The following is a 26,420-nucleotide window of genomic DNA, read 5'->3' on the forward strand; positions in this document are numbered from 1 at the left end:
CATATTTAGATTCATCATTGTGTATCGAATTTGAGAGGGTTGTCCCATAAGAAGAAAAATGAATGGAAGTAATTTTTTCACGTTCTTTCTCACACAAAACAATCATGTACGTCATCGCATAACATAATCTATCATCGTTTTATTTTCTCTATGATTATGTATTCCGTTTATAGAGTACCCAGAACGCATATATAATTGATATAAATTATGAAATATAATATTGTCATTAGCAACCCATAAGTGATTTTTGATCGTTCATGCCCTATGAAACATATGTGCATTAATGACCAAAATTTATTCATCCACGCGCACATGTACAGAGTTCACAAAAAGTTCTAATTTTTTAACGTTACACCCGTGATGTTTAAAATCCGGCCAATTTACACATTCTGATAAATTGTAGCCTTTGTGGTCGAAAGGGACACCGGAAAAGGACATGCCATATACATGTACAACCCAAAAACAAAGCCACATCAAGAGCAATGTGAAATTGAGGAGCATCATGACTTCACACCCAAAAATAATAAAAAAAATCCATAACAAATACAACAATGTAAATTAAACTTGGATAATGTGAAATGTACTTCGTTACGAAACGAAAAAGTTTGCAAGTACCAAACAAACTAGTTGATGTGGGAGGGGCGCTCCATTAATCAACACATTGGCACCGTTTGTTGGTACCAAATCCTTTGCAAGTCTGCATTTTCTAATGTTTTGTTATTTAAGAAAGTCGGCTGAGGGTTGAGCTGTCACTATTGACGCTTCCTTCCCTGCTGTATTAATATTATTATGCTTTTCATATTTTCAAATTTATTTTTTGTTAATATTATTTCCCACATCTGTCAAATATTTTGATTATTGTTGGGACAAAAAGAACTCAATAGAAAAACTAAAGGCACTCGTTTGTTGGGAAACAAAATGACCCACCACCAAGTACCAACTATTTCTATACAATCTACGTGGCATATTGTGGGTCCAAGCGATGAGTTGCCAACCCTTCGAATTTGTTTGTTGAAACTTTAAAAAAAAACAACTTGCCTAAAACGATTTAGTTTACCGCCCCATAATGTTCTAGTTTAATAATATATACTGTCGTTTGCGAGAAATATTTAGTTGTGACAAGAATACGGATGATACATTATGTGTTTTTATGTAAGTTGTGAAATTTTTTAAATTTTAAGTTATTAACATTTTAACACACATATCTCATTATTTATATAAGAACACGTGGTGTACTATATCGTGTGATGATCACACTGAAAAATCTGTCGTTGTTTGCCGACAAATTCACACATAACAATACATTATTAATATATTTGAGACCATGTCTAATCAGGTGACGTCGGACCCTTTGCATATAATTCATTATTATCTCTTATTTGAGACCATGTCTAATCTTTGAGTGTTTTCTTTTCTTTTTCCTTTTGGGTTGAGGATGTTAATATATTTGTTCTTATCTGGTTGGAGGGATGCATGAATTTGTACCAATAACAAATATATAAAATTTAGGCCCTAGGGGATGCTTGAATTTGTACCAATAACAAATATATATATTTTAGGCCCAAAATTTGTAGTCACATAAAACGAACACCTATAGTTATGAAGTATTTAGGATTCTGTGTTGGAGAATATGTTTCATTGATGTACCTAAAACTATTTAGTTTATGGCCTCTATAACATTCTAGTTTAATAATATAATGTCATTTGTAGAGTAACTTACATATAACAATATATTATTAAACAAGGACGTCAAGTGAAGTGGGACTCGTTCCATATAAATCATTATCTCTTATTTAAGATTATGTCTAATATTTGAGTGCTTTGTTTTCTTTTTCCTTTGGTAGTTGAGGATGTTAATATATATGTTCTTATTTGGTTGGAGGGATGCACGAATTTGTACCAATAACAAATATATAAATTTTAGGCCCAAAACTTGTAGTCACCTAAAACGAAAACCTAAGGTTATCAAGCATTTAGGATACTGTGTTGGAGAATATGTTTGATTGATAAAACTATTTAGTTTACCGCCTTTATAATGTTCTAGTTTACCACCTCTATGTATTATCAGACTAGAACGTCAGATGACGTTACACTCGTTTCATATAATTCATTATCTAATCTCTGAGTGCTTAGTTTTCTCTTTCCTTTGGTGGTTGAGGATGTCAATATATGTTCTTATTTGGTTGGAGGGGATGCATGAATTTGTACCAATAACAAATATATAAAATTTAGGCCCTTCTAACTTGTAGACACATATAACGAACGCCTATGATTATGAAGTATTTAGGATATTGTGTTATATATGGAGCCAAAAATAATCACAAGGCGACACGTGGATTTTTTAGTAAAAGATGAACAAACTAACCTTGAGGCACACCGGGATTCCTACACGCGAGCAGCTAAAAAATGCTCCAAAAATGTAACAATTCAATATTCATCTCATCAAATCCCATAACCTCCAAAATATTTATTCCAAAATTATATTAATTGGTTAATTAATGGATTAATTACCCAATTAACCCATTAAACATCAATTAAAACATCCAAATAACCACAACACATATCCCACTCAATCCCAAAACTAGTGATTGACCGGCCACCCCCTTTCTCCCTAGCTTTTCACACTTTTCTCCATTTTTATTACCCTATTTACACAACTATTCAATTTTGTAACCTCCTATTTATTTCTTTTATACTTAATTAGCCAATAAATTGGCTAATTAAGCCAAAACTATAACCACCAAAACCCATTAGTGGCCAGCCACACATTGGGAAAATTGGGCTAAGCCTAACCCTATAAATAGGCACCCATTCTCACTAAAAAGTTATTCCAACACTTTGGCAAAAATCTAAAAAAACTCTCCAAATACTTTTCTCTCTAAATTCTAACTTTGGCATCGGAGGTTCTTCGGCCAAAGCCCCCCATTCATCGTGGGGGCGTGAGGCTCTTGGCCTTGATCTAAGGTGTTAATTGTTTTGTAGGTGCAATTTTGTCCAAGAAGAAGAAGGCGGAAATTTGCATCCACATTATAAACTATGTTTGATTGATGTACCCTAAGTGGTGGTGATTGAGCCATCATGAGGAACAATGTGGGACCTTAATTTAACACAAGAAAAATAATTCTTGTTGGGGAGATTTGCATAAAATTATAACCTAAAGGCAATTAGCAAGATAAATATGGTTCTAATGTTGCTTTTGTTTTACGTGTAAACATTATGTTTGAGTAGGTAGCAAGGAAGCATTTTTTCCATATTTGATTTTCTGTAGTTTAACAGGTAACCACTCATTTCCAGTATTTCAACAAAACAAATGCATACAACAAAAAAGTATCGGTATCACCAGATGCCTATTTGGCACCAAGGAGGTGGAATGTCCGCATATAGTTTTTTTTTTTTCTTTGGAGATATGTGCGGACAATCCACCTGAATTGGTACTCTCCTCATCTTACATGTGGTGTACACAAGAATTTAAAGAAGAACTTTTTTATAATGGTCTACATTTCAAATGTGGTGTGGGTGTGACCAAGTGTCCATTGTCAGTGATACAAGGCCATGTGTAAAAAAGTTTATACATAATATTATAACATTAGCACATAACGCTACGATGATGGTGTAATTGTCAGGGCCGGCCTTGAGGGTAGCCCAAGTAGGCACCCGCCTAGGGCCCCCACTCCGAAGAGGCCCCCAAAATTTTTTTATATCATGTAAATAACATATAAATGGAGAAAAAGTAAGAGACATCATAATTCATTTGTTGGCGCAGTGGAAATGTTCAGCTTTCTTTTTCTTTGGGGTGTTGAGTTCAAAACATGGAGATACCTTTTTCAGTCATTAAATTTTTCTTGCTTTTCAAATTTACTGCCAATCCATCTGTCCAAATGCACACTACTACAAAAGGGTTTTATAGTGTCAGTGGGTGGTGTCGGTTTAATCTAATATAGTGGTAGATAAGACAGTTGCGACACTAACTGAACATGACGTCAGATTTACTATCGCTTATAAGTGTCATAAAATGTCTATGTCGCTTTTAAACCGACGTAAACATACATTTTAATAATTTTTAAATACTGGTGTCGCTTTTAAGCGACATAAAGTATGAGTGTGGATTGAAGACTAGTGTCGCTTTTGACAATTTTATACCACTAAAAACTATAATAATTATATATATATATATATATATATATATATAATTAATTAAATTTTAAAAATTGGTGACCATTGGATTGGCTTAAATATACATATCATTCAATTTCTTAAGTGTTATTATACATACAAAATAAATAAATTTAAATCTACTTAATAAATATATATATATACACACACCATTGAACTTGATTGGATACGAATTCTACGAAACTAATTTCGACGGTTATAAACGAAAAATCATGATTTAACGGTTATTTTAACTCTGATTTTGATTATTTTTTTACAGCTACACTCTTTGACCTTATATGAATACAATGAATGAATTCGATCTTCAATTTAAAATATTTACACTAGTGGATACCACAAATCTTATGTTATACTTAATGAAAGTATAAATAAACTCTAAGTGTTAATGAATCTATCATTTTGATGAGATACGCATCCTACAAAACTAATTTCAACGATCCAACCGTCAGACTTGTTTGTATATGCTTCGAGATCGCATACGCCAAAAATCGTAAAAAACAAACATTCAGAGATCAAGTAACGGGACAAAACTTTTTGACGGTTATAAACGAAAAATCACGATTTAACGGTTCTTTTAACTCCGATTTTGATGATTTTTTACAGCTACACTCTTTGACCCTATATGAATACAATGAATGAATTTGATCTTTTAATTTAAAATATTTACACTAGTGGATACCACAAATCTTATGTTATACTTAATGAAAGTATAAATAAACTGTTAAGTGTTAGTGAATCTATCATTTTGATGAGATACGCATCCTACGAAACTAATTTCAACGATCAACCGTCAAACTTGTTTATATGCTTTGAGATCGCATATGCCAAAAATCGCAAAAAACAAAGAGATCAAGTAACTGGACAAAACTTTTTTACGGTTATAAACGAAAAATCACAATTTAACAATTCTTTTAACTCCGATTTTGATTATTTTTTATAGCTACACTCCTTGACCCTATATGAATACAATTAATGAATTCGATCTTCAATTAAAATATTTACACTAGTGGATACCACAAATCTTATGTTATACTTAATGAAAGTATAAATAAACTATTAAGTGTTAGTGAATCTATCGTTTTGATGAGATACGCATCCTGCGAAACTAATTTCAACGATCCAACCGTCAAACTTGTTTGTATATGCTTCGAGATCGCATACGCCAAAAATCTAAAAAAAAAAACATTCAGAGATCAAGTAACGGGACAAAACTTTTTGACGGTTATAAAAGAAAAATCACGATTTAACGATTCTTTTAACTCCGATTTTGATGATTTTTTACAGCTACACTCCTTGACCCTTTATGAATATAATGAATGAATTCGATCTTCAATTTAAAATATTTACACTAGTGATACCACAAATCTTATGTTATACTTAATGAAAGTATAAATAAACTCTAAGTGTTAGTGAATCTATTGTTTTGATGGGATACGCATTATACGAAACTAATTTCAACAATCCAACCGTCAAACTTGTTTGTATATGCTTTGAGATCGGATACTTGACAATGAAAATTTCCTTACAACGTGGAAGAGACTCATTTTCATGAATCATTACCGTTGCCTACTAAATTTGTTAATTATGCCAATACCGACGACGACCTAACAGATGATGACTTGGAATAAATATATTAATTATTTTATATAGTGTAAGTATTAATTAGACTATGTTTCAATTAGCATGTGATGATATTTTATAATAAAATTATATTTATGTTTTTTATTACGTATTTTATTCAAGTTAAATTTTATTTATTAAAATTTTAAAATGTTATATGAGATAACACCGATGTGAAATAATCCAACACTCAAATTAAACCCTCTTGTTGACAATTGTAGTATGGATAAGTAAGGATCGTTCTGGACTAGGGATTAGGAGGGATTGCTAATCTACTCTAAACTGACTCAAAAACACAAAAATAAACTTATAAACACCTAACTAGACTCAAAGAACTCAAAACAAACTGAAAAGACTCAAAACTAACTAGAATGACTCAAAACAGCTTAAAACAACTAGATAGACTCAAACTAGACACTAGGAAGTGATTTAGACGAAATTGAATTAAACTTGACTCAAAACACTTAAAACACAAACTAAGACAGATTCTAACTAATTTGGCACACTAAAGTAAAGGAGATTGAGCTTTGGACGAATTTAAAGTAAAACAAGTAACTAAAAACTTAAGACAGATTTTGGACGAATTTGGGATAAATGGATGGGGTGATAGGCTAATTAGAGGGTTCTTCTCCACACATGACACACTTGTACATGAATCGATTCCCAATTGGTTTTCAATAAATTATGAATCTCAACACCCCAGATTAACCATGATGCACTAATTAACACTCAGATTTTCCTTTACTCATTGAATTTGATGAATGCATGCGACAACCCAAATCATTCTCCAAAGGTCCTCTACATGAATGCATAATAGAGATACAATCAGAGATCATTACGTTCCATGAAAATCATAAGTGTTGACGAGACATTTGTAACTATGAATGCATGATACGTTTGCCAAGAATGCAATTAACTCGATTGTGACTAGCAACATTCACTACTCATGAATATAAATTTATAACGATTAGGTGAAACTCATTTATATTCTAGCATCAAATTCATGCATGAAAACTAAGTATGCATCATTAATCAACATATAAGAATCAGTTTTGAAGAAAACAGTTAATTGAATTGCATTCACAACTTATCAAATCACAATTGGAAGAAATCAATTCATATTGCAAATATGTTCATGGCTTTGAAATTCCCCCTAGCCAAAAGGGGTTTAGTTCCTCATACTTGCAATTAAACAAAAACAATTGAAATTAAACATTGAAAACCAAAGTAGAATACACCTAGAATACTCCAGCAATCCAAATTGAATGGCTAGCACAACTCCAAGCAATCCTCCTTCCGTGCAAATATGTGGCACAAGGGTGTGAGTGGTGAATGGATGGTCTAAGGGTTGCGGTAGGTTATGTAGAGAGGGTTAGGGGTGTGTAGAGAATCTATGGTGATGGGTGATAGAGGATGGATAGGTAGATAGGTGGATGGAATGGCTGAGGAGAAGAAAAGAGAGCCCTAAAGGGTGCGGCAATATGTTATTTATAGGGCTAGGGTCGGAAAATAATAGGAAAGGTTTAGAACTTAGCTAATTTGTCCTACAAGAATTAAAAGTCAGAAATTAAAGAGAAAAGGAAAGGGATATGAGGCAAGAAAAGGGAAAGGCATTTAATTGTCAGAATTTAGGAGAGAAAAAGGAAGAAGGTGAGGCTGGGATTAGGAAAGAAAGGGAATGTGTTTTTAAGACATAAAATAGGAAAGGGGAGAGTCCCCTTCAGCGGCAAGAGATGAAAAGGAAAGGGAAAGATGTAATTAAGTGTCCTAACATATTTAGGACACTCCTTTGCAGCTGGAACCTTGATAAATTAGGATTAGGAAAGGTCAAAACCAAAGTAGGAAACATTGGCTAACATTCCTTCTTTGAGTAGGAATCCTTATTCTTCTAGGAATCCTCATTCTTCTACGAATCCTTCTTCAATTAGGAATCCTAGCATCTTTAGCTCTTCAATTTCGTCCATACCCTTTGCCCCAAGCCTATGTTATCCATTTCATGCCCAAAACTGCTCCAAAAGACTCCAAAATGCACTTATTTGCCACATTAACCCTTTGAACCTACAAACACACGAAAATAGCTTAAAATACTAAAATAACTAAGAACTAACAACATAAATGCAAGAAAACAAGTTAACTAAGTCGCATAAATATGCTCCTATCAAACACAAAAAAAAAAAAAATAGTTGGTTTTTTTTTTTTCTTTGGGTTAAACATTAGGCGGGAAATGGATGGATATCTTGAAATATTAGGAGGGAAATTTCCCAAAAATTAGACGGGAAATGGATGAATTCGTTGAAATATTAGGCGGGAAATTTCCCGCTTTGTACGGTTTTAACCGACACTATCATATTTTAATGCGACACAAGTTTCATTAAACAGACGCTATGTGAATTTGAAAAAGTGTGTCAAAAGTTGGTGTCGGTTAAGACCGACACCAACATTAATTTAAACCGACGCCGTATTTTTAATAAAGAGTGTCAGAAAGTTGACTGGTTAGAAAAGTGTGTCAGGTTGGCGTCGATTCATGTACATTTACTTCGACACCAGTGGTTTTTAATTCGACGTCAGTCAATCCATTTCGATTTAAACCGACGCCAACTAAGTACCCATATTTAAACCCCTCTCTTTCCCATTTCATCTATGCTTTCATTTCTCCCCCAATTTCAGTCCTTCTTCTTCTCCTTCCCCATTTCATCCTTGCGTCCCTTTCTACCTCCTTTTCAATTTTTCCTCTTCTCCTTCCCGATTTGCTATGGATCACCATTTTGAAGATCAACATTCTGAGGAACTCCAATCCGAACGTTGTCTATAGGGGAAAGCTCAACAATGGCCGCTTAATCATCGTCAAGCTATTCAACAAGCTCGCCTCGCTGGACAATCGCCAATTCCTCGTCCGTTAAACTCAACCCTCCCTCCACTTTTCAACATTTCGATAAATCTCAGTCTCAGATTTTTGTTTTTTGAAAAAATAAGGAAAGATTGAATCTTTTTTGTTTGCAGGAGGAGGCGAGGGTGGCGCTGTATCTTGCTCAGGCTCTCGACTATTGCAGCAGCAAAGGTCGTGCCTTGTACCATGATCTCAATGCCTTTAGGGTTTTGTTTGATCAATGAGGTTATAAAGTCTTCTGCTTTTTGAATTGGATTGAATTTTTTAGGGGTTAATCTGTTTTTTTTTTTTTTTTGTTTTGTTATAATCGAGTAGAAGGGAATGCAACACAAGGAATTTCTGAGAGGATGTGAATCGTAGGTTTATCTGTTTTTATTATTTACCATTTAGGTTTTTGATTTTGTACACAAGATGGTAATCCCAGGCTGTCAGGCTTTAGTCAAAAAGCGTTTATCCTTTAATTAACAGACATTTAACGAAAAAATTACTTTTGGACTAAATTTGCTAACGGACTAGCACCACGAGAGTTTAAATCCTAATTTTTTTACCACGAGGGCTATCTTTCGATTACCTTGTCACCACAGGGACCATTTATCCGATTAGGCCTAAAATTGTTTGTTTTTTCAATGACATATGGTGGGATTTACTTTTATATAATTTTTTTTAATTATTATGAATTAAAAACAGAAAAATGTTTTTTTTTAATTATTCATATATTTGGTGTCGCTTATGGACGACAGCAGCTAAGTATTTTATTTATCGAGATGGAAGGTAATGTCAGTTACGACCGACAATAGCTAGACTATTTTATTTATTTAAATGAGGTGATGTCAGTTTGGACCGACAGTAAGTGTGATATTTTAATTGTTTTTTTGTTAGTTAATGTCGGTTTGGACCGCCATCATATCATATTTCCATGTCGCTTTTAAGCGACGTAAGCACCGATGTCGCTTTTAAGCGACACTGTTGTTCTTTTTTATTTTATAATACTTTCCTTCTTGGTGGCGGATTAAGGGGGATAAGCGACGTCAATACCCTTTTTGTGACAGTAGTAATGGCATCGGTTTCACTATGCGACATTGCACGATTTAATGTCGGATTTTTACCAAAAATCCAACAGTAAGTGGTGTTACTGATATCCCCTTTTGTAGTAGTGGCATATAAAGTTATAAAACTCAAGTCCCTTTGCAATCATTGTTTCTTTCAACTTCCCAATCTCTCCATTTCTATCGAATTTTTAAACCATCACATGGTTTTGAAGATTGTACTTTAATGTAATCAAAACTTTGAATTTATATTTTGCTTTTCAATAATTTTTTATTGAATGGATTGTTTTAGTATTTGATTCGTTAGTGTGATGTTGATTTTAAGGATAAAACACAAGAAAAACAATTGGCGTTATTGAATTTATTATACTCATCAATCAAGTTTCATTGTTCTTTACTTCCTTGATCATCAAGTTTTATCGTTCTTCACTCTCAATCTTGGACTCTTGACTACAAACATTTAGCACTTTTGCATCTAAAAACATAAGCCGTGTAATGTTTAAGTAATGTTTGTGTATTTATCTTTTTTTATATTAATTTTTAATGATATTGGATGTGGAAATATAATTTTTATGTATTTAGCGAATTCTTTTTTATACTTATCAATGTACAAAGAACCGGAAATCAAAGAATTTAAGGCCCTATTTCAAAAACTAGCCTAAGGCTCCCAAATTCTCACGACTGGGCCTGGTAATTGTATTATAAAAAAGGAAAACTAATGAAAAAGGCTTGAAAACTTTGAATTTTAATGATAAGGACAAAATAAAGAGTAAAGTGAATAGTACCAGGATTGACTTTTAGTGTAAAAATATGGTTTTTCGTTAAAGTGAACAGTACCAGGTGCTTTTCGTTAAAGTTTCCTTGTTTCTATTGTGTAAGAAAAAAAGCCAATACATGGATCAATACTGTTATGAATGACATTAGATAGGTGATGGGAGTCATCAACCTGTCACCCCCGGCGTACCTTTGATCCATCAAGCGAATAGAAATGAAACCTAAGCTGATACGAGAAAGATTTTCATGTCATGATTCGGTCAATGACACAATATCATGTGAAAGCCAAGAAAAACCGGATGCACCCTCACGGTATGTTACTCACTCACTCTCTCTCTCTCTCTCTCTCTTCTATTGATCAGTTGTGGTCGTAACGTCGTCGTCGGTGGAGGTGGTGGTGGTGGTAGGAAAAGGAAAACAGGTAGTAGGAGTGGGTTCACCATCACAGCTGTAACTTTGTCGTTTTCTTATCTCCAACACCTTTTTAAAAATAATATTAGGATTTGAGGATTTTAGAGTGGTCCTCAATCTTCCATATAAAATTAATTTGGCAAAAAGAAAATACTTGGAACAAAAATTAGAGGAAAAAAACAAAAATAAATTGAGAGCGTGGTCCTGCCAGACCAGAAATAAAAGAGAGATATCCGGTGTGGTCGCTATCAGGGTAGGCCCCCACGAATGCTTGACCTTTCTTTTTCTTCCCCCCCCTGCCGATTGATCTTTTTTCAGTCTTTTGTCCTTCATCAATTCACTTCATCCAAAATTTGCCCCAGAAGTCAATCCGTTCTCTAATCATCTTCAATTGCGGATACATACCGAATTTTCATGTGTATTAACGGTCAGAAATTACTCAAAACAAGCACAATGATCCATTTTAATATGAATACATTTATTTTTATCTTTTATACACTCATAATCATTTTCATCATTTGATATTTTTTAATACATTCAATTCGATGATAAAAAATTAAACTACTTGAAAAAAGTAAGATAGCACCACTCTTTTAGCATAGTTCATTTTGATACATGATCAACTATTAGAGCCACCCATGCCAAAATTACCATGGCAAGGCGCAAGACTTGCCCTTAAACCCAAAAAAAACACAAAAAGGCTCTAGCGGTAACAAAAGTGAGCCCTACTTTGCTCGACCTGGAGCCAGAGGCAAATCCATCTTGGGACAAGAGGAGTTAGCTGAACTCCCAAACTCTAGAATTTTTTTATGGAAGACCAGGGTGCAACATTTTGAAAATTTGAAATGCCTTAGAAAGCTGCCCTCTAACTGTTCGACTTATGGCCTATATGGACACTGGGCAAGGTATCTGCTAGCCTCTTGCCAATGTCTGTTGTTGCTATGTGCATCTTTCAATAGGCATGCTTGCTCAAAAGTTATTGACATCAGTTGATATGCTTATTCGAAAGATGTTAGCTTATGTTAACAGGTGTGCAATATGACTTAGCAAATGATCTCAGACTTACCAAAACTCGATGAAATGCCAATTTTTCATGCTATACCGCTACGTGCACTATTCTTACTGACTCCCTAATAATATTTCATGGATCCGCCACTGCTTGAAGCCTAGGCAATTATAGCCTGAGCTGCTCCCTGCGGGCAATGCTGAATCAAGGCTAACATCTCATTGTCCATTCTTTTATGTCCACTTTTAAACGGGATGAAGTTGTACTAGGACAATTAGTATTCAAAGTGAGTAGTAACTGCCCTCCCTCTGCCCATTGCCATGGTAGAACGGATGAAATTGCTCTTGGAGATCATGCTATATAAAATACTTTCATTCAGCTTTGGAGAAAACGATTGGCTTAAGCACAACTCGATTGTTTTGATTAATGTCACCAAATATGGTTGAGTAGGAAAAGCTTACAGTGGAAGATGATGACTGAGCCTGAGGAGCAAGGTCAAGTTGATCAAGAATCTTGAGGGTTGCCAAAGTTGTCATTGGTTGGTTGGTGTGTGGATGTGGATCCTACGAGGAGCAAATTGGCCAATTATTGGTTTTTTTGGGGCCTCTCTCTCCAAAAAAATTATCACACCTTCCACGTTTAATCATTTATGTTGTGGTCCAAGCCTAGTATAGCTTAAGTCTAGTCTAGTCTAGTCTAGTCGAGTAGGTAGAAAAGACAAGACATTTGACTCGTTTTCAGGACCAAAAAGACCGGAAGTAAAATTTTATTGTTGACTAGTAAAAAGTAAATATAAACGATAGAGAAAGATTGACGACATAACCATTAGATATCAATGACATATTTAAAAAAAAAAAAAAAAAAAAAAAAAAAAACTAACCATTTCAACATTTGTGATTTGAAAAAACATGATAGGCCAATTTCCCGTCAAGTTATTCATTTACCTACCCATAAATTCCCATCACCTCAGCATATGAGATTGTTCTCAACATTTAAAAAGCAGAAAAATTGACTGCGAACAAAATTTCAATCGTTGAAATGATCTTTTCAACATTTCAAATCAATACAATACGTCGTCAATACTGAACTTTGATCCGTTCAACCATGGAAATTTGCAAGATGATCGTTTCCGTCGATACTTCAAAAGTGGTTTTGTGTTCCCATTGTGGTGATATTGAATGGTACTCAATCTCGCATTGCGTGAGAAGGTACGAAATTTGGCAGAAAATACAGGAAGAGTATTTTTCCAGATGTGGCTCTATGGATTTCATTAAGATTGATAGGAAAACATGCTACAGCGGCTCAGAATGTTAAGCGAACAAGAGCCCAGTTTCACCGTTATCCGATATTTCTCTGAACCTCTCCGACGAGTTAGAACACGGCCCTCATTCATCCGGTTTGAACAACTGCCAAGCTTGGGGGAGGGCCGACAAACGATTTGTTTATCTACTTGACTATATACAGTCAAAAACTTTCATCTAAAAAATCACATAAAAAGTTGGAGGGGGTTGATTCATGTCGTAAATAAATCGGGGCCAAGACAAACACCATTTACAATACAAACTTGTAAGACTGCTGGCTGCCGGAAGTCACATCAAAGTACACTTCTCCTTTTTTGCTTCGGGTCTTGCAGATGCGGATGCTGACGAAGTTCTGGCTTTGTTTCTTGTCGCCTGCATAATTTAAATAGTTTGCTCTTCAAATTCATATGCCAACCTCCGAAAATAAAAACCTACAATACTTCATCATGCTACGACTGGCTGCACCAACCCTATGTAATCTAAAACATGGATCACTGTGTTTATCAAAATTAGTAGGTCAGACGCCCTGGCACATATGTGATTGGATATGCTTATACAAAATTAGTATCTGACTAGTTCAATTGTTGTAAGATGGAGCATTACAATTATTTTCCCAAGTTTTTGCGGCAAAACTTTGAAACGGCTAAAACAAAAGAAATATTAGAACATATATTGAACAAGAAACTGTACCTGGGGACCTACAACCATCCTTGAATTGCCACTAATAGATGGTTGCTGAGAGTTTTGACGCTGCTGTGGTTGTTGTTCAAACTCTTGCTGCTGCAGAGCAATTGCCAACTGCATATCAGAGCTGCCAGAACACAATTTAACATTATTAGTACATTTTCAACTCTATAGGCCAAACCATATTTTAAATAGCAAGCTGTAACTTGTCTAATTGCAGAAACAGGCAAAATCATATTTTAGTGGGCAATATCCCTAAAACTTCATTTCTCCTTTGGTTTTAAACCACAGATTGTAAATCAACTACTAATCTCCAAGTAGAAGCAAAGTAAAATAGTTACTTCATATCGAATCCCGCTTGTCCTGCACTATCCATGCTAGCAAGATAGTCCTGAAACATTGATTTCATATTAGCATCCCAGAAAACTGTGCAGAGACTAAATATAAAAGTACCAAAGGTACTGCATACCGCAGTGCTGGTGACAGCATTGTTTTCATCCCACGTATCATTTGTATGACTTTCTACCTTAAACTCTTTGAAGTTGCCTGTCATAAACAATGTATCCCCATTGACCTGAAATGCGTAGGGAACCATCATTAGGATACTGAAAGCGGGAGGGAGGGAGAGAGAGAGAGATTGACAATATGAATGTAAGAATACCACTTTAAAAGTTTAAGCATCAAGGCACCCTACTATTTTGAACATCTCTCTACAAATGGAACTTTTATATTTCTATGGCAGAAAATAGCGGGATTGTTGATGAACTTCTTCACCTAACATTTCAGCTAACTAGAAAATTTAAGGGTAAAGTACAAAAAACTACCTCAACTATTGGTGTCACGACACTTTCATACCTCATCTTTTTAAAATGACAATGTCATACCTCATCTTACGAATTTGTGTCAATGTCGTACCTCCGTCAGTTTTTCTGTTAAATTTTATGTTAAGTGCTAACGTGGCTAGAGATACGAGGGCCACTCACTAATCCAACTGGATTAAAATATAATATTTTAATAATTAAAAATTAAAAAAATAATTTTTTTTTTATATTATATCTCTCTCCTCTCTCTCTCTCTCTCTCCCCCATCTCTCTCGCCTCTCTCTCTTCTCTGCATCCCCAAAACCCCTTCCCACCTAACCCCCCCCACCCCTTCCCACCCGTCCCCCCCTAACCTTCTTCCACCACCCTCTCTCTCTCTCGCCTCTCTCTCTCTTCTCTCTCTGGACACCCACCTGCATCCCTCAAACCCTTCCCACCCGTCCCCCCCTAACCTTCCTCCTCCTCACCCTTTCTTCCCCTCACTCTGTCTTCCCCAAACTCAAAACCAAAACCACCCAACCCAGATCCCACCCCGCTCCTGTCTTCTCTGTCTTCCCCAAACGGTTTGGACCACACCCAGAGGTGTACACCGTCCCATCGTTCGACACTGCCAATGCATTCACGGCGTCCTCATGTGCCTTGACCGACTTAACGTAGCGAAGATCCGAGTCCCGCCAAATCTTCAAGCTCAAAGCAACGAAGATCCAGAGGCATTTCTCGATGCGGTGTAGAAGAGGTTGTGGTTGACGGTGAGGCAGGTGATTGAGGGAGGGGTGGCGGGGCGGGAGTGGCGAAGTAGAGTTGGGAGACGGAGAGGTCGAGGGGCTCTAGAGGGGAGAGTTTTTGGAGGGAGAGGTTGCGCAGAGAAGATGGGAGCGATGGGAGCAGGGGGAAGAAAGGGTGAGGGGGAGGAAGGTTTGGGGGGGACGGGTGGGAAGGTTTTGGGGATGCAGGTGGGTGTCTAGAGAGAGAGAGAGAGAGAGAGAGAAGAGAGAGAGGCGAGAGAGAGAGAGAGGGTGGTGGAGGAAGGTTTGGGGGGACGGGTGGGAATGGGTCGGGGGGGGGGGGGGTCAGGTGGGAAGGGGTTTTGGGGATGCAAAGAAGAGAGAGAGGCGAGAGAGATTGAATAAAAAAAAAATTTAATTTTTAATTATTAAAATATTATATTTTAATCCAGTTGGATTAGTGAGTGGCCCTCGTATCTAGCAACGTCGGCACTTAACAGAAAAATTAACAGAAAAACTGACGGAGGTACGACATTGACACAAATTCGTAAGATGAGGTATGTCATTATCATTTTAAAAAGATAAAGTATGAAAGTGTAGTGACACCAATAGTTGAGGTAGTTTTTTGTACTTTACCCAAAATTTAAACTAACCAGGTTGGGCCAATGGGGTTCCTCAGTTTAAATATTTCCCTTAAAATGGTTAGGTTCCACCATAAGTATATTAATATAAAAAACATCAGCATGTATCTACTTTTAACTGAGATCAAAACCAGTGATCATTCTTTAAATACCTCCGAGCAATTCTGATTTGTCAATAAAAATAAATGCGATTTATTTTTTATTTTTCATTTGTTTAGCCAATCTATCATGATAAGTAAAAAGGCATAATGGATAACAATATCCTTTACTTAAAAACATAGGAATTACAGATCATACCTCATTTAGCTTTTCCCACACCAAATCAGGCTGATTTATGTAACCCTGATCAGTGGCCAAAAGATAAAGTTCACCATTGAACTGCAAAAGAAATGAGATCTGGTAAATATTTTCCCTAAAAGAAATTAAATCATGTATTTCAATTTTTTTTTCCCCACCCAAATAGATGATCCTGGCAGTTCAAGAAAAGCAACATCAGTCATTAAACTTCCAATACATACTAACCTTAAACAGGGTGCTGAAGTGATTATTTCGAAAGAAAACACATAGCTCACGCTCTTTAAGACCCTCTTGTAAGCAGAAAAGGCTGCACAACCACAATAACAATAAGTTAATTGAGAGCATGACTTTAATCCAAAAGGATTATAGGGCTACAAAGGTCAAAGTAAGCCAGCATACCCATAAAATGTCAACTGACTAGCATTATTCTTCAAAAAAGTCCTGACCAGTTCACCTGAACCCAGTTGGCAATTGCAATGGGAAATGGTTTATATCAGAACATTAAAAACATTAACTGAACGCAAATAGTCACCAAATTTACAAATGAAATAATGAGATCCACAAATAATCATTTTTCCGCTCTGATATGGTATAGTACTCACCTTGGTGTGGGGTGATTTCACCATTGGGCCTTGCATCTAAGGGGTTTTTGTCATCTTGTTTTGCAAGTACCACCTCACCTTCATATACAGGCTCTCTGTCTTCTAAAACTGGAGTTCTCGAATCCAGAATGCGCTCCTCTCCTTCATATATGGGCTCACCGCCTTCAACACTTGATGCTAAAGTTTCTGAAGCATCACCTTGCTGTTGCTGCATTCTGCCAGAAGATGAATTCAAACCCACATTTGAAGCAGATGAGCAAGATACCTCTGTCACGTTGCTCTCATTTTGCTTATCCAGATGTCCATGAGCATCAGGTGTAAGCTTGGCCTGACTCTCAAACTTTTCACCCCCTATTGACACATTTGTAAGGTTTTTCTCCACTGACTCAGTATCTTTCCCAGGAGAAAAAAAATTTCCACTTTCAATCTTGATTGATTCATTTGTAGTGCTTTTCACAACCAGATCAGAAGAAACAAGCTCTTCTGATTTCATATAAGCTGGCTGATCAGTATTTTCTGCCTTAACAGTCTCTGACAAAGAGAATGCTGTTTGTCCTGGAGTAGTACTGAAAGATATCACATTACTACTCTCATTCCTGGAGGCATTGCAATCTTCTGGTACAGACAGTTCTGACTGATGTACATTATTGTATACAGCAGCATGATTCTCTAATTCATCTACAGAATCTACAGGCATAACCTTCTCAGGAAGTGTACTTGCATCTGAGCTAATTGACAGAGGGGCTCTGTCAGTAGACTCAGTACAGACGACTGCACGTGGATCACCCGCTGAGGTTGTCAATTCGGCCACAGACATTTGTAAAGCCCTCATCAACTCCTCTTCTTCTTCACGGTCACCTTTTCTTGCCTTTGGTTCATCAGAAGCTGAACGTGGAGACTCGTCAAAAGATCTAGTTTTAGAAAGGCATGGTGAAGGGACTCCCAGGGTTGCAGTTGTTGCAGCAGCAAAATCAACGCAATCTTCTTCTGGAGTGCTCTTACATTCACTCTCCATATTCTGTGTTTCCAGTGCAACAAGCTCCCCCATGAGAGCATTATAAGACTTTGACCCAATTGCATTGGCAGTACAATCATCCTGGTTAGCATACACTAGCAAATTGATTACAAAAACAAAGACCATGATGTAAATACCAGATGGCATATTATTCAACAAAAAACAGAACAACATTCTAATGAAAAAAAATTATGAAAGAAACCATATAATGTTACAAACCAGGGAATAAAGGATGTGTGCATTGTAGCCTAGTAGCCTATTCAGAATATCATGAATTTTCCCGACATAAAAATTTAAATAATAAAATAAAAAATGTAGAACCATAGCATATGGTATCAGTAACAAGTTTCCCGAAAAACTTAAATCATATTAATGACTAACGAGTTACACCAACACAGAAAAATCATCAGAATTTTCAAACTATATGCTGTTTTCCCACCCCAGAAATTCGCAGAGATGAACTGCATGTCAAAATTCCAATCAAGTGATGACCAATTCAATACCTAAGCAACAGATTTTCTGAATTTGTTTCCAGTTATGATGTGATACATGTCATTTCATTACTGGAATTTTCCATATATACGAAGGGCTGGTTGAGATTAAATATATGTATGCACACAGACCTCAAATCCTGAGTTCAAATTCCATCGCAACCCCTTTGGTGGCCACCACATAAATTTTATCCCAGTAATTGCCTGCTGCATGTGGCACACAGGGACTACAAGTACCCAAAATCAACCAGATACCACCTTAGCAAAACATAAATGACACATGCATACAAATGTGCAGGACCTGTACATATTATGCAAGAGCAATTTTGATGTGTGGCTCTCTTGTGCTTGCCTGCGTAAGATCCAATTGATTATTCCTACCCATAAACTCAATATACAATCTATGTTCTTTCTTCGGCCAAAAAGTTTGTGACCCATCTTTGTGGTGAGGCTTTAGTCGTTTTATGAAGACACAAGATATCTTCTATTGTGGAGGCACACATTGTCATTCAGTATGTAGACACACGTGATGTACCTCAGCACAAGCACAAATCTATTTTGTTTAATGCTTTTCATTTAATTATGTCAGTTTCTTTTACGTTTCTAAGTTATTAATTAAATTTTTAAATTATGTAACAGGTAGGAGAATGATCATCAACCATATCCATATGCTACATCTTTGGGGGTATATTAAAGTATACCATAATTGGGAAATAAGAAGATTTTCTTTCCTAATTTGTTTACGGTGTTAAGTAGTTTCTACTTTGCATAGTATGGTCGTGATTTAGTATCTTATTGTGAATCTGTGACCAGAGTTAAACTATATTTACCCTTCAGGTTATGATTAGTTCATATAATTCTCTTCCCAATTTCTTAACTACTATATTATGTGAGGCAAATAAGCATTAAGGGAGCCTACCACACCAGACCCAATTGCATGAACCTCCAACAAATGTCAGACTTTTGCAATAAACAAAATTAGTGCTTGAATAACTCTACTCATGCTACATAAGGATTGAGAACTAAAGAAGCAAACCTGCGGATCAACGATCCAACCATGATATAGTGGAATGTCTAACAGGTCAAATATGGCACACTCTGGAGTAAACTCAAAATCATCTATCCTGCAATCATTAGTTAAATTTCAATTAAAACTCACAATGCAGAACATCACAATAAACTACAGGTAGAAATAAACAATGCCAACCTTCTGAATTTTATATTTACATCAATCCCCGTTGCAAGTCGAGGGAGAAGATCAATAGCATCAGCAATGTTCTGCTGTTGGTTTTCTACATATCCAGCATCTTTATTCTAAATCACAATAACAACATAGTTCACATCAATTTACAAAAAGAAAGAGAGAAACTCGGAAGTGGCAATGAAAGAAAATTGTTGTTAATTACATCGATATTACTGTTAGAATCAATCAGTCTTTCAGCAATGAGTGAAAGTAGTTTCTCCTGTGAGACTTCTGACGTGTCTGGACTCAAATTCAAGCTGTTCCTCAGCGAGAGAACGTTACCTGTAAGAAACTCAAATTTAAACCAACAAAAAGAAGGCATGAGTCTATTTCCCCAATAAAATAATAATCGCAGTATGCGTATCTTTCCCTAGGTGTAAGTCACAGGATTATTCATGTTCAAATTCACTTGCATGCATGATATTTTTGTTCCTACATAAGGAATCCATCCAGAACACTGTAATTTATCATAGGCCTGACCTCATTAAAGATTTTTTATAGCTAAATTGAACCATTCATTTAATTAAAATCAAATAGCAACGGCGCTTAAGATTCATAAAGTTATCCATTTAATCCGCAGATCTCCCAGCAACAAAAAAGCTAACCAGGGAATTAACAATCGAAAAATAATAACAATAATAATTGACAATTGATTAGAGAAACAGTAATAAACGGCGCGATTATTCCTTCTCAGCTTGACAACCAAATAGAGTAGTCATTCAATCCAAAATTCAAATCTAGTTAATCAGATATGTTATATGTCACCATTTTCTCAACAGTCAATCTGAGAAGGGGAAAAAAAAAAGAATTGTGCACATGGGAAAACATAGGGAGCTGCTATTGCCACTCCAAAAAAGTCATCCCTAGCGAAAATAAAGGAGAGAAGTGCATGATGACTATTTTGGAGCGCTAATAATTATTCCCCAAGCATAATTCAAATGATCCCCCCAGGCGTTAACTAGCAAAATAGTTCGGAGGGAGGGGGACGAACCCTAACATCAATGCACATTTGATTAAGGCTCAAAACCTAAATTCCTTGATTTCTTTTAGTTTGGTTCGATAATTGACACGATTGACGATCAGAAAACCCTATAAATGAACTGAAAATTTGATAACAGAACCCTCCAATCTTGAGTACATGAAGCATGATTAAGCAATATTTGCAAGGACCAAATCTCGATTTCGGACTCAAAAAACAGACCAAACAAATGAAGAATTCAGGGTATTGAGTGATCAAGTCGGTATTTTTCCTCCATGTTTGTTTGTTTGCCAAAAAACCAGCGTACGAAAAATAACAGAAATTTCGAATCTCAGTTTCTGACTACACTAACACACCTGCAACTCACACTTACAGAAAACCACGAACCAATTTCAGATTGCGAGTCAAAATACCAATCCCCTAATCATTTTCCTCTACTTTCTTGGCAACCAATCAATCCGAATCAAAAAGCAAGAAAAATCAAAAAGCGAAACCCTAAGCGAACGAGAGAGAGAGAGAGAGATGAATTACAGATAGCGAGGAGCGGGCAGGGACCATTGTCGTTCTGGAGGACGATAGGAGTGGAGCGTCCCAAAAATTGGATGAGCTTGGTCTTGTGGACACACTCTTTCACTGATTGTTGTTGCTGCTGCGGCGGCGGTTGTGGTGGCTGCTGCTGATCGGGATTCGATTCTTCGGTCGACCACGACGACGCCATGGCTCTAATTGAATTTTGATCACCACCTTCTCGGTTTTTCGTTTTCCTTTCTGTTCGTTAGATAGTGAGAGAGAGGAGATTGTGACTGGTGGAGCATTTGCATTATTTGTTTTGGTTCGACGGAACCGCCTGAGCTAAAGTTCTATTATTTTTTTGTCCTTCAATAATATTTTTATTGGAAACTTCATATTTAATTAAACAGTAAATTGTAGTGATGGTGCCTGAACTTTAATTAAATTAGAGTAATGGTCCCTTAACTAAAAACTCATTATCATTGGTCTCTCAACTTATCAAAATGTATAGCTATAGTCATTTTCATAAATTTCTTCAAAATTTTGTCAAAATAAGTTATGTTGGAATAACCATTTATATAATTAGGGTCCGTCAACTCATCAAAGTGTGTAATTATGATCATTTTCGTCAACTACATCAAAAATTTTGGGAAAGCGAGTTATATTGGAATGACCATTGTTACAATTGGATTAAAGTTAAGGGACTATTTCTCCAGTTGAATTAAAGTTGAGAAACCAAAGGTAATGAATTTTTAGTTGAGGGATCATAGCTGCACGTTTTGATGAGTTGAGGGACCAATGGTAATGGATTTTTAGTTTAACAACCATTGCTCCAATTGAGTTAAAGTTAAGGGACCATATCTACAATTTACTTTTAATTGAAATTAAATTTTTTATGATTGGCGTTATTTTCACATATTTGTTTATTTTATGTCATTAATCTTCTTCAATTTATTCAAATTCGACAGTTCAAAATTTAGAATGTGTGTGAAAAATAAAAATAAGCGTGCGGCACTATTTTTTTATTTCGCATCTAAAAATGAAAATGAAAAATTTCCAATAGTGTTAGGTCCAAGTCCAAAGACGTGATAGCAGCGGTATATCTCTACTAATTAATAAAACACTCATTGTCAACCAAAACTCTGTGAAATTGTCAGTTTAACCCTTTAATTAAAACAGAACATGAATAAGAAATATGGAGTAGAAATGTAATTCACACAACCAAATTTTACTATTTTTTTTTTCAAAAGCTCATCTACATGTAATCCTAATGTAAAATATAAGAGGCAAAAAGTCATTCGATAGCCCCCTTGCAAATTTCTCTCGTGATTTTTTTTTTTTTTTGTGAACAAATAATGGGGTGGGGGACTGGGCTAAACCGCTAGAAATAATGTGATTCAAATTCGCCATCAAATATAATCGAACCTAAAACCTCTCACTTATAAGTAAAGAATAATACCACTAAACTGTAGTATTAAATGACAGTCGTGATTTTAGAAACTGACATTTTTGGAAGAATGTGGTATAATATGGTAAGAGATCATCTCCGGATCTCTTCCGCCAAAGCCACCTAATCAAGTGATTCGGACTCGTGAAATCTGATTAAACGGCTAAAATTATTATAACCTTTAAAAGTAATCCCTGTGTTTAGCCGTTTGATCAAATTTCAAGAGCTTGGATCACTTGATCCGGTGATCTTTGCAGAAGAGATCTAGAGAGAATTTCTTTCCGTATAGTATGGGCTTCTACAATACTGTTTAAGAGCAGAGCCTTGAGGATGTGCAAAAGGTGCAACCGCACAGAGCCCTCAATTCGGAAGGATCCCCAAAATTTCTTTACATGTACACATATACATATAAATATATTAAATGTGCAAGAGAATACCAAAGTTATTTGCAAACGGTAGTGTTTTAGGCTTCCTACTCTTTCACCCAGGAGTGGGGTTCGATTCCCTACGTCCTTGCTTTGGAATTTTAATTTTTTTTGCATATTATAAACTTATTGAGCAGACAAATTTACACAAAAACATTCACCTTGTTTCGAATTCAAGACCTTTTGAAGATAGGAAAAAAAAACTCCTATAAAACAAACTTATTTTTTATTCCCTAATTTATAATATTTCAATTTTATTGAATAAATTGAAAGTTAAGAAATAATATAAAAAAATACACCATTAGAAAATAAAGGCCCCCATCTAAATTTTGCACATGGCCTCTAAATTCTTAAGGCCAACCCTGTTTAAGAGTACCCTTAAAAAAAAACTAATGGTATCTTCCTAACAAAAAATTGTACCATGAATAATTGTATAACGTTAAAATCATCAAATTCGTTGGCTTTATTTGGTCGTTAAATAACCCTTTAACTATAAGGCGTAGAGTGAATTCATATAGAAGTAGACAAGGAATCCGGCTTCTCTCTTAAATGTAGTCTTGTCTTCATACATCATTAGGAAACACAGCTTAGCTTACCAAATTGGATTACTTAGTATACGTAGGTCGCCACATTCTTAACGATTAAGATATGAAAATGTATATAATATATATTTGTATATGTTGTCAATAGTATTTTAGTGATCGTGTAAATTTAAAGTAAAATCTCAATAGGATTTGGAGATCAAATCCTCATATATAAGCTTTGTATTACTTGTAATGTAAAAAAGTTCATCATTATTAGTATAAGTAAAGCTATAAGATTAGGGGGTGAAGACACAATTCTTATACACCTGAGCCCTCTCTCTCTCTCTCTCTCCCCCCCCCCCCCATTTTTATAAGGGCTTGTTTTCACAACTGGTCTCTGAATTTGGATGTTGCAGATCAATATCATCATTTCATTTGTATTTTATTAAAAAAATATGTTAGTATTCTGACGTGACATATTATGATCCTCCACTCCACAATTATGGCGTCATGTGGATATAATATTTCAATAGTATATGAAACCACATAAAGCAGATAACTTCACATCGTATGTGTGGGGGAGTCTTCTAGACTCGTCATTGGATATATTTGAGCTTCAGGCCCAAGTATCGGGGCATGGGTATGTATGGTATCAAGCACATTCCAAAACCAAGGGGGCGCAGAACCAAATAAGGTTCGGAGGTTCCCATAAAAAACTGGGGATAAGGGGTATGTTCGGCATCCTACTACCGAGCAGGAAGATCAAGTTTGATACAACCCCATCCAAAACTAGGCGTGCAATTCGGTAGGCTCCTGTCCAAGCAAGGCACTTTGATTGGTACACCTTTGCCGAAGCACGGCATTCCCTTTTTGTGGACCACAGCCGAAGTTGTCAAGGTCATTTGATAGATTTCTGTCAAAGCAGGGTCTATATTGTTCGGTGGACCACAACCGAAGCTATCAGGGTCCTTTCTTAGACTCTTGCCGAAACATGGTCTATACTGTTTGGTGACTCCCAACTGAATCTCTGAAGAACCTTGCTCTTGTCGCGGTTGTAAGGCTAGCCGTTCCAAGCGGCGTCTGGGTTTCTGAGGTTGAGACAGAGGCTCCAAACCTCACCATCAACCTTAATTAGATCGAGGGAGGTGTTTTCCAGGCAAGGCTCCAGCCTTGGGCTCACAGTGGAACCCGATCTTTCACCATGGAGAAATCTCGACATCAGAGGGTCTGCAGATTCATCCCCATGGTTGTCAACGTCTTTGACGGATTATGGTGGTGGTTGAACGAAATTTGGGTCAAGGGTTTTGATGAGATTCAAAAGGAATCTCCTTGATTTCATCACCGAGGTAATCCCGAATCACAACCACGACAACTACATGTGTCAGAGATGGGTGCCATCACCATTAATGACAACAAAAGTCATTGGAGGTGGCTCGGGATCGCAACCCTCACGAATACACAAGGCAGGGAGGCTAAGGAAGAAGAAGATGTGTCAAACGAGATGTCATGCAACCTGGGCTTGGGACTGGCGCGGCTGAACGACTTAGCTCGGCTTGAAAGCAGGCGCGCTTCAACCTGCGACTTCTGCAATTTAGGGTTTTGGAATCCCTTCATTTTTCCTTATTTTTCAATATACCCCCACATATAATCAACATATAACATGCATATAGCATAGAACAATAATCATAGTATTCATGGCATAAATCAAACTGAAATGAAATAGCTTAGGGTTTAAGATTACTTGGATGTTGATGAAGATGGTGAAAAGCTTTCGCAAGGTTTCGTTAAGGGATTCTCTTATTCTCTTAGAGACAGGTGATTCTGATAATGTGTTGTAAACTAAATTTTAAAATGGGCGAGAAAGACAGATGACGACACAAGAGAAAAGAGCTCTCCTCACCCCTTGGCCTATACCTTTATTTATACCAATCATGATAGACTTTTTTACATTGCAAGTAATACAAACCTATAAGAATTTGATCTCCAAATCTGTTCAGAATTTTTCAAATTTATACAATCACATTTGTAATTAATAATACTATCTACAACAAACTGAGTTATTGTAATTTTCTTCCCATCTCTCTTTTGCTAACATTGGGAGAGAGTGTGTTTGATTTTATTCAAAATGTTGAAACTCATAATTTTTACATGAGGCAAAATATACAAAATGAGTTTATACAAACTTTAGCACTTCTAGGGGTTGGGATGGTGTAGCTCAACTAATTAAGAACATTTACCTCTAGACTAAAGGTTCTAAGTTTGATTCTCTTCCCCATTATTGGTTGTATAAAAATAAAAACTCTAACACTGCGTTTGTATATGGAGATTTAAGATTACTAAAAAAATTTAAAATAACAGAATTTTATTTTCTAGAATTTGTGAATTTTCTTGTTTAGTTAACTTAAAAACACAGTGAAATTTGAATACATAATTTTTTATTTTTAAACTCTCACTCGTAGAAATTTGAAAATGACACCTAATTATATGTAATTTAAACTTTGGGATTGAAGGTCCCAAATTTTAAGTTTTTTTTTCTTTTTGGGTGAAAATTTATGAGTTCAAACAAGGAAATTGGTGTATGCCAAAGTCTGACTCTCGTCAAAATTCCAAATTTATTTCTCTCGTCCAAACATAGTGTAATAGTACAAAATTATTTAAACTTCAGTCGTAGTTCTCCATACGTTTCGATAAAAATAAAAAAAGTTATCCATATGCTGCAAGCCATCAAACCAACTTTCGACAATTGAGATGCGCTTTGTCATGGTTCTTTCTTTTTTGCGCAAACCATGACGAGGGAG

General features: G+C 35.9%; 1 protein-coding gene across 1 annotated transcript; it reads right to left on the minus strand.

The window, feature by feature from the left end:
- Positions 1-13,170: 13,170 nt before the first annotated feature.
- On the minus strand, positions 13,171-21,596 carry LOC103444786 (uncharacterized). Its single transcript, XM_029101033.2, has 12 exons — positions 21,248-21,596; positions 19,901-20,019; positions 19,702-19,808; positions 19,531-19,618; positions 16,989-18,084; positions 16,786-16,840; positions 16,612-16,693; positions 16,387-16,467; positions 14,372-14,476; positions 14,244-14,293; positions 13,909-14,029; positions 13,171-13,590 (listed from the first exon to the last, which is right to left on the minus strand). Exons 1-12 carry the CDS (start codon positions 21,432-21,434, stop codon positions 13,507-13,509), a joined length of 2,175 nt encoding a protein of 724 aa, XP_028956866.1. The 5' UTR covers positions 21,435-21,596; the 3' UTR covers positions 13,171-13,506.
- Between the last annotated feature and the right edge of the window lie 4,824 nt (positions 21,597-26,420).

The sequence above is a fragment of the Malus domestica genome, chromosome 04, assembly GCF_042453785.1.
Source record: "Malus domestica chromosome 04, GDT2T_hap1".
NCBI lineage: Eukaryota > Viridiplantae > Streptophyta > Magnoliopsida > Rosales > Rosaceae > Malus > Malus domestica.